This window comes from Podospora bellae-mahoneyi, chromosome 6 (assembly GCF_035222275.1).
Source record: "Podospora bellae-mahoneyi strain CBS 112042 chromosome 6, whole genome shotgun sequence".
Lineage (NCBI taxonomy): Eukaryota > Fungi > Ascomycota > Sordariomycetes > Sordariales > Podosporaceae > Podospora > Podospora bellae-mahoneyi.
In genome coordinates this window covers 2,118,157-2,131,929 of record NC_085885.1, presented here as the reverse complement: position 1 = coordinate 2,131,929, position 13,773 = coordinate 2,118,157, and the positions used below count along the sequence as shown (strand labels likewise).

Below are 13,773 nucleotides of genomic sequence, written 5' to 3'. Positions count from 1 at the left end.
AGTGGGATGTGGTTCGACTGAGGACTCACCACTCGCTCATTTCATCGACCTTCACACAGGCACACTCGTTTTTGTTACCAAAAAGGCACGAGATATTTGTGATTCTTTTGTTTGGGAAATAGACGTCACACAACAGTTCGGTCTTGAATCCCGATTGCCAAGCAAGCAAGCAACCGACATCATGACACCGCCGCCGCCAGCGGAGCCAGACCCAACAGACGCCGTCGCCGGTGAGGAAGAAGTACTCGAATCGTGGAACGAAATCCCCCCCACTCAAGAGATAGATTTTGTTACCTTGGGGATGTTCATAATTGGTACCCCTGCCCCACCCCCTCTTTATATCCCCAACATATCACTAACTGTCTTGTCAAGATGAAATCCACCACCCCCCCTCCCTCTCCCTCCCCCCCAGTTTGAACATTCCCGGCGGAGCAGGAACATACTCCCTCCTCGGCGCCCGCCTCTTCTCCCCCCCTCCCCTTTTGTCATCAACAACATCCATGATAATCGACTGCGGCTCAGACTTCCCGCCCTCCCTATCAGCCCACCTCTCCTCTTGGCAAACCTCGGCCGTCTTCCGCCACAACGCCGACCGGCTCACAACAAAAGGCTACAACGGCTACTCCAACCCCCTCGACCCCTCCCACCGCTCCTTCCGCTACCTAACCCCCAAACGCCGCCTCACAACCGACGACCTTGCCTCCCTCTCCCCAGTGTTACTAACAACCAAGTCCCTCCACCTCATCTGCTCCCCCCTCCGCTGCCAAGAACTGGTAACCACCTTCCTCTCAGCCAGAAAGAGGTACTACAGTCAACAACGCCCATCAGAGGAGCACACCCGCCCAGTTATAATCTGGGAGCCAGTCCCGGATTTGTGCACACCGGAAGAGTTGCTCAATTGCACAAACACCCTCCCGATGGTGGACGTTTGCTCTCCCAACCACGCCGAGCTTGCTGGCTTTCTTGGGGGGACAGGGGTGTTGGAGGATGGGGGGGTTGATGCCCTAGCGGTGGAGAAGGGGTGTGAGCAGCTTTTGGCGAGCATGCCGCTGCAGTCATATACCTTGGTTGTTAGGGCGGGGGAAAAGGGGGCGTACATTGCAAGGAATGGGGGGAGGAAGAGGACGATGAAGAAGGTGGTAGGTCACAGGGGGGGGTTGACGAAAGAGACGGATATGGAGGAGCTGTTTAGGGGGTTGGTGATGGGGGTGGGGGAGGAGGAGGGTGTGGTGGCGAGGGAGGAGATTGAGGTTGACGAGGGGGTTGAGAGGTGGTTGCCGGCTTACTGGACGGGGGAGGAGGGGAGGGAGAAGGTTAAAGATGCGACTGGGGGAGGGAATACCTTCTTGGGTGGGTTGGGGGTTGCGCTGGCGAGGGGGAAGGGGATTGAGGAGGCGGTTGGGTGGGGGGCCGTGGCGGCGAGTTTTGCTATTGAGCAGGTTGGTATGCCCGAGTTGAAAAGGGAAGGGGAGGAGGAGAGGTGGAACGGGGAGCGGGTGGGGGATAGGTTGAAGAGCTTTATGGAGAGGGTTGGGTTGGGGGAGTGACAGGGGAAGTAATACCGAGATGATATCATAGATCTCTCTTATCTCGTGTTGTTTTGGCGGGTTGCGGGGTAGGCATGGCGTTGAATTCGAATCACGGTTGGGTTTCTCATGGAAAAATGACAAGACCATCCATCATGCTTGCTTTCTACTTTCAGTTCTACAGCCATAAACCAGCCCATGTGGTATGATGCCCACAAACCACCCCTCAAATCTTGTAAACCAAATCACCATCAGTGTACCTATTCATCATGGTTAGCATCTTGCCTCTTTCACCTCATCATCAGCAGAAGAGCACTCACATGATCTGGTTCCGACTATCCATCTCCTTCAACGCCAGTATCGCCTCAGCCTTTCCAAACTTTGGCCCCTCGGCCTTCTCGTTCACAGCGCCAATCAACTCATCCACCCCCGCCGAATCATCCTCAAACAGATCCGTTCCCAAAAGCTGGCCCAACGTCCGTCTAAACACCTCAAGGCGCTGCTCACTAATCCCCTCCTGCTCCTCCTCCTCCTCAACCGTGAGCCCCGCCGCTCTGGACGCCATATCCTCATCTTCCTCCTGCGTCTCCAGCTGAGAAGCAGGAATTGAGCTCGCAAACGAGGGCTGAGAGCTCCTCGTCGACCGGCCTGTCCGTCTAGGCGTGGCGTTGTAAACATCCACTTCCTCCTCCTCTCCCTCCTCGGCAGCCTCAACCTCAACCTCAGGCGGTGTGCTCCTCTGGTTTCTACCATTGACCCTCCTTGCACCACCGTTCGCCCTCTGGGACGCGCGAGCAGAGCGGGATCTAGCGGCGGCGGCGGCCTCGTCGCCGTCCGAGTCGTCAGAGGATTCGCTGTCCGTCTTCTCGTCCGCCAGAGGGCGGGTCTTTCTCCTCTTCTTTCTTGATTCATCCTCAATCACCTCCTTGAAGAGGGCAAATCGCAGGATGGATTCCGCGGCGAGGGCGTCCCGTTCCTCGACGCGGTTCGACAACCTCGCCTTGGCGTGGGCAGTCGACAGACGGATGAGGGTTTCGAGCGTGCGGACCGTCATGGGGGAGGTCTTGCGCTGGTTGCCCTCCATATCATCGTTACGCAACCCGACGTAGATCTCGGCGATGCGGTCCGAGGCTTCCTGAGTCAAGACCGGCTTAATGCGGGTCTTGGCGTATTGGATGTACTTCTTCATGAACGGGATCGAGAGGATCTCGTGCTTCCTGTTGCTTCCCCTGCCGGTAGCCTTGATGCCCACGTGAAGCATCGCGTCGTACTTCTCGTACACATCCGTCGGGCGCTGAACATCAGCCTGCTGGTTAAGCGCCACGTTGAGAGCCTGGCCCGCGTTCTCCCGAACAGGGGCGCCTTCTTCCGTGCCGGGCTGGCGGTAGCGGTGCATACGCAACACATGCTCCGACACCTGCCTATCCCTCGTGTCCTCAATGTCGTCGGTGACAACAAACAACAAGTCGAAACGGGACAGCAGCGAATCCGGGAGGTTGATGTTCTTGTGAGGGTCCTTGTGGGTATCATACTGCCCAAAGATGGGGTTGGCAGCAGCAATGACGCTGCACCTCGCGTTCAACGAAGTGTGAATCCCCGCCTTCGCAATCGTAACCGTCTGCTGTTCCATAACCTCGTGGATAGCCACCCGATCCACGTCGCTCATCTTGTCAAACTCATCGATGCAGACCACGCCCCTGTCCGCCATAACCATCGCACCCGCCTCCAACCTCCTCTCCCCCGTCTCCTTGTCGCTCGTCACCGCAGCCGTCAAGCCCACACCAGACGACCCCCTGCCGGTGGTGGCAATTGCCAACGGCGCGGTATTCAACACAAACCTCAACAGCTGCGACTTGGCTGTCGAAGGGTCACCCACCATCAAAATGTTGATATCACCCCTCAGGTGCGTCCCATTCTCCAGATTCTTCTCCATCCCCCCCAGCAGCATCAGCAAAATCGCCTTCTTGATGTAATCATGCCCGAAAATGCTCGGCGCCAACGACTGGCTCAACAGCTCAAACACCTTTGACTTTTTCGCAATCTTGTTGATGTTCCTGATGTCGGTATCCGTAATCGCCGCTGTGGCGATCCCACCCCCCGACTTGGTCGACAGCAACACGACATTATTCGCCAGCAGCACCGTCTTGAACAGCGCGCTGTTGTGGTTGGTGTTTCTGTTCCCTAGCGTCCTGAAGATACCCACCAGCTGGACTCTGTCTCCCGGCTTGGCCTTGTCCACCAGGTCATCATCCAAAATCACATCCACCCCCCTCGGCAGCTGCCCCGCAGGCGCCCGCTCGGGCATCTCCTGGATCGAAATCGTCTGGTGATCCCTGTACGTGCAGAGCCCATACTCTGTGATCAGCGGGTTCCCCTCGTTGTCCTCGTGGGGATACACCGACGTGGTCGTCGCGCCGTTGGTCATCGTCTGGTCGCGGTATTCCTTCCACTGGAAAATATTCTTCGTTTCGTTGTAGTGCACGCTCTTGACGATCTTGGGTCTGATAAGCGAGCAGCGGGTGACGATGCCCTCGATGGAGACCATGCTGTTCAAGTGCTGCGACCCCAAACTCCGCGGGTTGCAAGTGTTTAAACCAAAACTGCCGGCAAAGGCGCAGTAGTACAGCACGTCGTCGTCCGTCTGGTCCTTGCGGGCTTGTGGGAGGGCCTTGACGATGGACTTGAGGGCGTGGTTGAAGGCGAGGGTGAAGTCGAAGGGGTCGTAGAGGAGGCCCTCGGCCATCTCGGGGTTGTGGTCGCGGACTCGGTCGATGTTAACGACGAGCCGGCGCTGGTTTTTTTGCAGCATCGTGATGATGTCTGCTCTGTAGCCCTTGACATGTTGGTCATCTTTTTTGGGTTACATGTCAGCATCATATCGTGAGTATCAGATCGTGAAAAAAAAAAAGAAAAAGAAAAAAAAACGAGGGACATAGAAAATTCATACGGGGATCGAGAAACTCCATGGCCTGGCGCACCCGGTCTTGGGCCGCATTGTCGCGGAGCATTTCGTAGTCCATCTTGTCGTATGTGTCCACCGGGTATCAAAATGAGAATTGGATTTGGTGGTGGTGGTGGTGGCGGTGAAGAAGACACAATGTGTCAAGGTGGGTGGGTGTTGTTTGTGTTGTGGACAGTGGCAGAAAGCGGTGTTCTTTCTCTGGCCATGCCTGACCGACGAGAGTGGGGAGAATTCATTCGCAAAGCAGACTCCAGCGCGTGTCCCGTCGCGGTTTCGCGTTTGCTGCGCGTCGCCCCTGACAGGGGTTTTAATTGATTCAGGTCCAATGGCAACTGCGGGGCTCCCTTACGGTTGCCCAGCCAGTGCACGGCCAGTGTTGACCTTGACCTTCTCACCCAGGTCAACTCTCGGTGTGTAGGAATACCTCCTTTGTGCCGTTCTCAGAATTCAAAGGAGATGGAGGACTTGTCATTATGCTCTATCTTCCTCCTATTCATCAAAAGTACATGTTTGACAGTTTCAGAGCACAAGAAGCTTACAGCATGGCCGAAGGCGAAATCTAAAGGGTGAACGAACCCCTTTCGATCAAGCTCCAAAAAATATAGCAAAGTCTTACAGACCTCTTTATCCATAGGATGGATACCTGGTTGGACTTATTAAAGCCATGCTTCAAATATAAAAGAGCTCATTCACTGCAATGAGCAATGAGCAATGAGCAATGAGCAATGAGCAATGAGCAATGAGCAATGAGCAATGAGCAAAAACATACGACACCGAGGATTCCCCAGTGGTCACCCACCTGAGTACTAGTTCGGCGCACAGCTATTTGACGAGGGCAGAGCGGACGGGATGCCGTATTTTTAGCTGGCTATGGCCGTATGTGACAGTCTACGCCAGACTTGTGGCTTTTAAAGCAGCTGAAAGATTTCGTTAACTGGTATCAACACCTACACACTTCGATTCATACAGAAAGCCAGAATATCACCACGGATGGGCAGATAAACCTCTCTATCCGCGGAGAGGATGATACCAACAGTTTCTTGCCCCTGCCAAGAAAACTTATCATTAGTCATATTGCAACCCTCCAACAACTCAGGGCATCAAACTATCAAGCCACAGCACCAGAACAACCCCAAGGTAGAGTAACCACTGGTTGAAAGACCAAGCGACCCTCCAACAAATCGGAGGAGCCCGCCCGGTAGGTAGGTAGGCCAGCACATATACACACAGCGTAACCTCCCCGAGTTCGACGATGTGCCTATCAAGCAGCGCGAACTTGGGCACGTCGGCAGACTGTGTTTCCTGCACATCATCATGAAGAAGAGAAAAAACAAGTGCCCGTGACCTTGAACACACTGTCTGTCCCGCTGTCCTATTCTTGCCCACTGAAGGCAGCAGTCCGCCTGGGTTCTTCCATGATTCCCGAACCAATACGAGAATCAACATCCTGCTTCCTTCCTTCCGTGCGAGCCTCGCGGCTTCTGGCGGGCCGCTATTGGTGTTGTCTCGCCTTCTTCCCTCCAATGTGTGCTTGAGAGGCTTTCCCGCATTGGGTCTCGGTATCATGCGGTCCAATGTTGCGCAACGCCCTCTGCTATGACACCAAGGCTTGGTGTCTTTTGTATATCGAGTCTGAGTAGTGTGATTGGTTCGAGATTGGGGTAGATAAAGCCAAACAGAGGCCCCGTAGGTATGGTAGCAGGGCTCGCCACCTCCTTTTCCTACGATACCACCATCCAAGCACCTTCTAGACGGGTGGTTTGTTTTTCAACTGGCTCAACCGAGAGCCGAGTGCTTTGATATGCAGACAGCACCATAACAAGCCATGGATATCCTTGTCAATACGAGCGTCGAGAGATATATCTAATTGGTTACCGAACTGTCGGGAAGGAGGCTGGGCTCCCCAGGTCAAATTCAGGAAGTTGACGTGGCCGCCCTTATTCTCGTGACGGGAGCGGGTGAATCCTGGCCAACGGCTATCCTGGTCTCCCACATGCCGCTCCTCAACTGAACAGTCCAAGGAGTACTGCCAGTCGAGGTGGCTGTTTATCGCTCAATGGCTAGAAGCATAGCGGCATCAGTACAGACCAGCATTGCTCGTCCCGTGAACCTCAAGGCTCACCGAAAGCATGCCCTTGTCTCGGAACCAGATGCAGCCAGCCCGCAAATTAAGACCTTCTCACGGCAAGCCGCGAATGCTGCCAATATTGACGTTGATGGAAGAATCTGGGCTTCATCCCACCAAGATGATCAGGGCAAGAGGCGTGGAAAAAGTACGGTATTAAAGTCTTCAGGAGTTTGGCGGCTGAAACAAGACTTTCTAGAATCGCGTCTCAAGATCATGCGTGCTGCAATGCTGCTTCAACTTTGATCAGAACTCGTGAGTTGGAAAGACAAATTGTATGGCTACCGACCTCTAGCGGAGGGGGTACCGGTATCACATTCCGCAGTAGTATGACCATGCAAAAGCCACGATCCGGCACTCGCCCTGTGCGAAATGTAGACACCAGAAAACGGACTGCATGCGGGGAACTTGACCAGTGATCGTCAAGGAGAGACGGTGTTAGTTGGCCCTGTCATATGAAAAGGGAATGCCGGAGGAGCACCTCAGACGCAGATCCCACTCAGCAGGTAAACAGTCACACCGAAGGCGCCGTACTCGTATGATTGATGCCAACCTGGCTGACAGATACAATACCGGTTGTATGATTCAAAGGCTGAAGGCCAGTGGTCACACTGATGACAGGGCCATGCTCCCGAGATAGGAGACGGTCCATCGCGAAGACCAACGGTCTCGATAGCACAAAACAAGCGGTGTGTGTCAGCGGCATAAACCTTCAAAGGTTGGATGTCGCATTGAATGGTATGGTGAAAGCGCCTCTATAGGTCTCGACGCATGTGTCATATCATCACCATCAGGCCTCGGACTGTGGTATCGGGATGGAGGTCCGGCGAGGCTGAGTGGTCGCTCTTTATCTTCGGCAAGAGACGTGCCGAAGGCCCGTGCGGCTCCCCTCGGCCTGCCGAGTAAGCTGGGGGTGCCATCCCGAAGGGGCCGAACGAGGACCCAGTCGCCCGGCGATAGCCATTGTCAGCGGGCCAAAGGATGTCCAGGAAGGGAAATGTCAACGAATCTATGTGGTAAGCTGAGCTCTAGTACGACATGGAGAGCTGGCGTCAAGCAGCCTGTTGGTGCGAAGCGGGAGGATTTCCTGATAATCCTGCGTTGTTTGGTAGAGACAGGACCAGGGTGGCTGCGGGTGATAATCGACAACTTGGGCCGAAATCGGCATGCCGAATTAGACCCCTTGGCTTTTTACCCCTCACACCCAAGCTTTTGCCGCATGGACGTGCGGCTGCCGAAGGGGGCTTTGAAGTCCATGGTCGCACAGCAGCAACAACCACCTCGAGGGCGGTTTGAAGGCGGCAGAGTGCAGGTTGTTTGTTGCACGTGTGACATGTGTTACCCCTTGTATCCGGTCCTAAGGGTGTGCCTGACATATGACCTCTGGTGCTCTCTTGAAGCTGTCTCCATTGCGTGTTTTGTTCGTGTCGTCCAAAATGGAAGCTGAGAAGGTTTGTTATCGATGCTCCAGGGCCCCTCCTAGACAAGTAGGAGCTAGACTAGTGGATGGTGCAGTGCTGGTCGTGGAGGTCGGCGAATCATGCCAGCACCCGGAGGTCCACTTGTCCACGACCCAGACAAAGAGTCTCCATCCCATATGCTTCCAGCATGTTGACGGGTATGTCGGTGGGCTGCCCCGCATGTATGTGCTGCAAATTGGTCCGCGGTGGTAGGATTGGCCAGGAATTCCGCGCTCTTGTCCCTTGGTCAGGACAAGTTTGTAGTGTGCTCGCCCGTGGACTGTTGAGATGGGGAGCCATGTTCCGCATACAAATAGGCCAGTATGTATGCTCTCCCCGGGCAAGCGGTCTCCGTCAAACCCAAGTGAACTCAATACAAGCCCATACTGTTCGTCACCATGGTGTTGATCAAGCTTGACCCCCAGGCCGAAATGAAAGGTACCGACGGAGCCCAGGCAGTCGGCAGCTCGGCTGTGTTGCACAGACACCTTTCCGAAGACTTCCTCGTCCTTTCCAAAAGCGAAGGCAACTATCTAATCCTCGAAGATGGTCGGCGTGTGTTCGATGCCTCCGGAGGCGCCGCAGTCAGCTGTATAGGCTATCGGAACAAGAGAGTGGCCGATGCTGCTTATCGGCAGATCCTTGATGCCCCGTACTGCAGTACCGTCTTCTACACCACCAAAGTACAGGAAGAGCTCTGTCGCTTCTTGGTCGATTCGACAGGAGGACAGATGGCGCGGGCCTACATCGTCAACTCAGGGAAGTTCTTTCGCCACGTTGTATCCTCTTGCTCCTAAGCTGACCAGAAGCAGGCTCCGAAGCAATGGAGGCGGCTATCAAGCTCGCGAGGCAATACTTTATCGAGGTCAAACCATCACAGCCGCAGAGGACTCGCTTTATCTCACGGAGACAGTCTTACCACGGCATCACCCTTGGGGCGTTGGCCATGGGTGGTCACATGTACAGACGCGAAAAGTTTGAACCACTCTTGATGAAAAACGTTTCCCAGGTCTCTCCATGCAACGAATCCCGGTTCAAAGCTCCCACAAAGACCAACGAGGAATATGTCGCGGAGCTGGCGCAAGAGCTCGATGAGGAGTTCCGGAAGGTTGGGCCCGAGACTGTCTGCGCTTTTGTTGCCGAGCCTATCGTCGGTGCAGTATGTCTTGACTGAGCCTAGGATCATCCAGCAGTGTGCTAATATTTGTTCCGTTAGGCTCAAGGCTGTGTGCCGTCGGTCCCCGGATACTTCAAGGCTATGAAAGCCGTGTGTGACAAATATGGGGCACTTCTGATTTTCGACGAAGTGATGTGTGGCATGGGCCGCAGTGGTACCTTGCACGCATGGCAACAGGAGGGTGTCGTTCCAGATATCCAAACCATCGGAAAGGCGCTTGGTGGTGGCTATCAACCAATAGCTGGGCTGTTGGCCAACCACAAGGTCATTGATGGAATCGCGAAAGGAAGCTCGTATGTGGTGAGGGCCGATTGTTCGAGTAATCTGCTAACTGTTAGCCTAGTGTATTCGTTCACGGTCACACCTACCAAGGCCATCCAGCTTGCTGTGCGGCTGCCCTCGAAGTCCAGCGCATCATCCAAGAAGAAAGCCTCGTGGCAAATGTCGCTAGCATGGGCCGCTTGCTATCTCAAGGGCTGAAAAGGCGTATTGGCAACCACCCGAATGTCGCTGATATTCGAGGTCGTGGTCTGTTCTGGGGAATTGAGTTTGTTTCGGACAAGAAAAGCTCGACACCATTCCCGGAAGAAGTTCATGTAGCCATGGTCATCAGCAAGCTTGGATTGGACCCCAAATACGGCATCAATGTATATCCTGGAGCAGGCTCGGCGGACGGGCGTCTGGGGGACCATATCATAATCTCGCCGGCCTTCAATATTCGGAAAGAGGATGTTGAGTGGATTGTGGAGACAGTTGGCAGGCTGGTAGACGACTACTTTGCAACGCTTCAAGTTTGAAGTCGTTTAATGGGGGCGGGGATCTGATTTTCTGCTTGAGCGGAAGACTTGTATTGTATAAGAATGGAGCAATGTGCTGGACACGACTCCTCTGTTATAAGAAAATTCCCATCATTTTTTTTTGTGCGCACAAAGCATGAACAGGTGAGCTGTGCCTGCAGGTGGCCCAACTCGGTGCTTCCACTTCTTCCAGTTTCAGATACTGCTCTACTATTCTGCGGAAAGGACCATGGAGGTGATATAGAATACGTGGTTGCAATACCTCAATTTAGTCCTTGAAAATCTCGATGCTCGATACTCTGCAAGATATCTTCAAAACCTCTGTTCCGTTGCTGGTTTGGGAAGTGTTTCATGGTGTAAGTCGTGTAAGTGAGGTTAAAAGAACTGTGAGATCTGATTGGCCACCACATGCCCCACAAATAGCGGACAATCACCAGGGACCCTGGCAGCTGTTCAGAGGATGTCCGCGCCTGGGCCAAGCCTGGGGTTCCTGAACCAATTTGGTCCAAGATCCATCAATTCGCAATCGCAAACACCTTCCAACTCGCACCTCGACAACCCGAGCGCACATTGCTTCCCCCGACTGACGACCGAATCGCCACAGGATGGCTGTCGGGCTTGCCAATGGCCGACCGGCTGCCGACGAAGAAGCCCGCGCCGAGGTCGACGTTCTCAACTCGCGCCTCGAAAAGACCACCCAGTTGACCAAGAAGATCCAAGCTTGCTTGGGAAGACTAGAAGCTACGGGGAAGAGCGTTCGTGATGTCGCCGGACCTCTCAACGGCGAGACAAGAAGACTACAGATACTCGGCAATAGTGTGTAGCCACCAGCTGCCAGCTCATCCGCAACCGGAGCTGACGTGCCACTCTTTCTCAGACATCGATTCCGTCATTGCAGCTATTGAACGTCTACGACAGCCAGCAGACAGCAAGAATGACGAAGAACAGATTATCCGAATGGGCCCCGACAAGGCCGGCCTCTCCAACTACCTTGGTTCAATCAAGCGTCTTAACAAGGCCCTCGACGACATGAAGGCCTCCAACCTTCGATCAACCCAACAGACCGTCGCCGAACTCCAGCGCCTGGTTAAGCTCGGCAACTCCCAGCTCGAGAATGCTTTCGACAAACTATTACGAAGCGAAACACCAAGAATGATCGAACCACTACACTTCATCACGAAGAACAAGGCGTTCCCAGTGTTGTCACAAGACAAGTTCAACAAACTCGGCCTGATGAACTCATTTGTAAATCAGCAAACTGCAGGGGCTAATCCACCACAAGAATCACCAGTAGCAAAGATCTACGCCGAAATAAGATCGCAATACCTCTCTTCGTCACTAGTAAACATGGCCGCGGCCAGCAGCAACACGGCAAAGAAGAAGAACCCAGACGCTATCTACCGGGCAGGCACCAACGGAATAGGCACCTACGCGCAGGCGATGGAGGGACTGTTCCTCTCCGAGTACGAAAACATCTGCAACATTTTCACGAGAGAAGACTGGGGTTCCGTCTTTCAAGCAACCTGCCAGCCGGCCCTGGTAGAGCTGGGAAGGACATTGCGAGAACTGAACGGTCACATCAAACAGCACATGAACACAGACTGCTACCTCGCCTACGAGATCGTCGAGATTATCTCAGCACTCTCCAACAATCTCGAGGCCAAGACAGGCGAGCTCAAGAGCTCACTGGCCGCCTCTCTCAAACCAGTCCGGGAAACCGCCAAGTCTTCCCTTGCCGAGCTGTTGGAGGACACCAAGCGGCGGGTCAACTCTTTACAGACACTGCCCCAGGACGGCGCGCCAATACCAATCATTTCGGAAACCATGCAGAGACTACAGACAATGGTGGACTTTCTCCGCCCAATATCGAGCATTATGGTTTCGTTGGGAGATGGGAACTGGAAGTCTGTCAGCGCCTCGAGAAGCGGGGCAGTAGGGGACGCCATCCCTAGCCTTGCGTCTTTCGACGTCGGGGCCGATGGCAAGGAAATCTTTGCGCACTACTGCACTGACACCATCGAAGCGTTGATGATGTCCCTCGACGGCCGGGCACGGTTGATCCTCCAAAAGAAACCTGTCATGGGCGTCTTTTTAGCCAACAGCGTCGTCATCATCGAGAGGATGATTCTCCAATCCGACCTTGGACCTCTCCTCCAAGGCCGGTTGGGTGTGCTCGAAGCCTGGAGGAAGAAGGCCACCTCGCTCTACATGGAAGCTTGCAAGGATGTGTCGGTGCATTTGTTCGACATGATCAAGACTGGGCAAGGTGGCAGGTCGGGTGGTGGGAGACCGACGAGCGGGCAAGGGGCGGTGGATAGTGCCAGTATCATGAAGGGGTTGGGGAGCAAGGACAAGGCGGAGATCAAGGAGAAGTTTCAGTTGTTTAATGCTGGGTTTGAGGACATGGTGCAGAAGCACAAGAGTTATAGCATGGAGAAGGAGGTGAGGGGGCAGTTTGCGAAGGACATGCAGAACATGATTGAGCCGCTGTACTGTCGGTTTTGGGACCGGTATCATGAGATTGACAAGGGGAAGAAGGGAGGGCAGGGGAGGGTTAAGTGGGATAAGGGGGGGATTGCGGCTGTTTTTCAGGGGTTGTACTAGTTTTTTCGTTGGAGTATAATGGTAATGAAAGGGGGGAGTGGATGATGATGGGTTTTGGGATTCAAGCTATGGGATTATTGACATTGGCATGTGGGAATTGATTGGAATTTTTGAGAAGAAAGCAAGGAATATCAGACCACATTTGCGTCATGCTAGGGGGGGGCAGGATTTCTTGTGAGTTGCCTTATTGATTACTAGCCTGTTTATTGCCCTGCTTTGCTAGTGTATCTTTATTGGGGGTATATTGTGCTTTTTTCAGGAATAGATCTTACGCAGGCTGAGATATTGTTGCGCAGCTGGGATTTACCCACACCGGTCTGTTATTTGGGTTTAAGGCAGGTCGTGGTGGTGGTTGCTACCTGCTGTTTCGACTTTTTGAGAGTGCCTGGTCAGCGGCAGGCAAACTGCAGCCCCGGCAGCCTAGCCCTTGCAGACCGGGGGGTACACTACACGGGGATCGGGAGTTGATACGATGCTCGTTGCTTTTTTGGAGTCTTTTCGGTGTGGGTTACGTGCATAAGTGCATCGTCGTGAGCTTAGAGGTTTGCTTCTCCGGGTTGTTGTAAGCCCTTTAGGGGGGGGGGAATAGAAGATCACTGCTGAGTAGAGGTTGCTTTTTTTCTTGGTTTTCGAGGCTTATGATGGAGGTGGAAGCGGGATATGATTTGATATTTCGAGCTAAATCGAGTGGAGGGATAGCTTGCGAGATGTTTCCCGGTTGTTGGGATGTAGGGATTTGAGGAGGAAGTTAGTTGGTCTATGCTGGATGGGGTGTAGTGCTTTCGTACTCTTGACCCTGGGAGGAAGGGGGGAGGGGGGGGTTGTTGGAAGTTAGGGTTCATGATCCTTGATGGCCACGAAATGTATGTTGTTGTTGGAGATTGATAATAGTCAGCTTATTACCTGCTCTGACATACAGCCTTGTTGGCAGTACTAGAGCTTCTTGTACTACGTGATCCATCCCAAACCCAAAGATGATATAAGTCTGGCTCACATAAACTCGAGCCATAGACCATGGCTGGAGATATTCTGGTTGCGGGAGTTGAACCAGCTCGGACTCCGGATGAGATGGAAATGGATGGATGGTTGATCCCCCGCCTTTCTTTCACAGTTTCACGATAA

At 53.7% G+C, this 13,773-nt stretch overlaps 5 protein-coding genes across 5 annotated transcripts; 4 read left to right on the top strand and 1 right to left on the bottom strand.

Annotated features, from left to right (window-relative positions):
- Positions 1–181: 181 nt before the first annotated feature.
- On the top strand, positions 182–1,547 carry QC761_601275 (uncharacterized protein; the record flags this gene model as incomplete). Its single annotated transcript, XM_062880588.1, has 2 exons — positions 182–314; positions 373–1,547. 2 exons carry the CDS (start codon positions 182–184, stop codon positions 1,545–1,547), a joined length of 1,308 nt encoding a protein of 435 aa, XP_062729572.1.
- MCM3 (MCM DNA helicase complex subunit) lies at positions 1,532–5,085 on the bottom strand. Its single transcript, XM_062880589.1, has 3 exons — positions 4,474–5,085; positions 1,847–4,376; positions 1,532–1,786 (listed from the first exon to the last, which is right to left on the bottom strand). Exons 1-3 carry the CDS (start codon positions 4,544–4,546, stop codon positions 1,753–1,755), a joined length of 2,637 nt encoding a protein of 878 aa, XP_062729571.1. The 5' UTR covers positions 4,547–5,085; the 3' UTR covers positions 1,532–1,752.
- Positions 5,086–8,471: 3,386 nt separating this feature from the next.
- QC761_0093570 (uncharacterized protein) lies at positions 8,472–8,870 on the top strand (the record flags this gene model as incomplete). Its single annotated transcript, XM_062872992.1, has 1 exon — positions 8,472–8,870. One exon carries the CDS (start codon positions 8,472–8,474, stop codon positions 8,868–8,870), a length of 399 nt encoding a protein of 132 aa, XP_062729570.1.
- A 26-nt stretch (positions 8,871–8,896) lies between these two features.
- On the top strand, positions 8,897–10,181 carry QC761_0093560 (uncharacterized protein; the record flags this gene model as incomplete). The annotated part of the gene is made up of 3 exons (XM_062872991.1): positions 8,897–9,232; positions 9,290–9,543; positions 9,594–10,181. 3 exons carry the CDS (start codon positions 8,897–8,899, stop codon positions 10,045–10,047), a joined length of 1,044 nt encoding a protein of 347 aa, XP_062729569.1. The 3' UTR covers positions 10,048–10,181.
- A 173-nt stretch (positions 10,182–10,354) lies between these two features.
- On the top strand, positions 10,355–13,110 carry EXO70 (exocyst complex component exo70). Its single transcript, XM_062880590.1, has 2 exons — positions 10,355–10,863; positions 10,925–13,110. Exons 1-2 carry the CDS (start codon positions 10,653–10,655, stop codon positions 12,649–12,651), a joined length of 1,938 nt encoding a protein of 645 aa, XP_062729568.1. The 5' UTR covers positions 10,355–10,652; the 3' UTR covers positions 12,652–13,110.
- Positions 13,111–13,773: the final 663 nt, after the last annotated feature.

Bases quoted from the DNA above. Each gene is read 5' to 3' on its own strand.
- MCM3 (XM_062880589.1), bottom strand. From the start codon at position 4,546: ATGGACTACGAAATGCTCCGCGACAATGCGGCCCAAGACCGGGTGCGC. The intron at 4,377-4,473 runs GTATGAATTTTC...AACCCAAAAAAG, and splicing joins CATGGAGTTTCTCGATCCCC to ATGACCAACATGTCAAGGGC. The intron at 1,787-1,846 runs GTGAGTGCTCTT...CATGATGAATAG, and splicing joins GATAGTCGGAACCAGATCAT to GTACACTGATGGTGATTTGG.
- EXO70 (XM_062880590.1), top strand. From the start codon at position 10,653: ATGGCTGTCGGGCTTGCCAATGGCCGACCGGCTGCCGACGAAGAAGCC. The intron at 10,864-10,924 runs GTGTGTAGCCAC...ACTCTTTCTCAG, and splicing joins ACTACAGATACTCGGCAATA to ACATCGATTCCGTCATTGCA.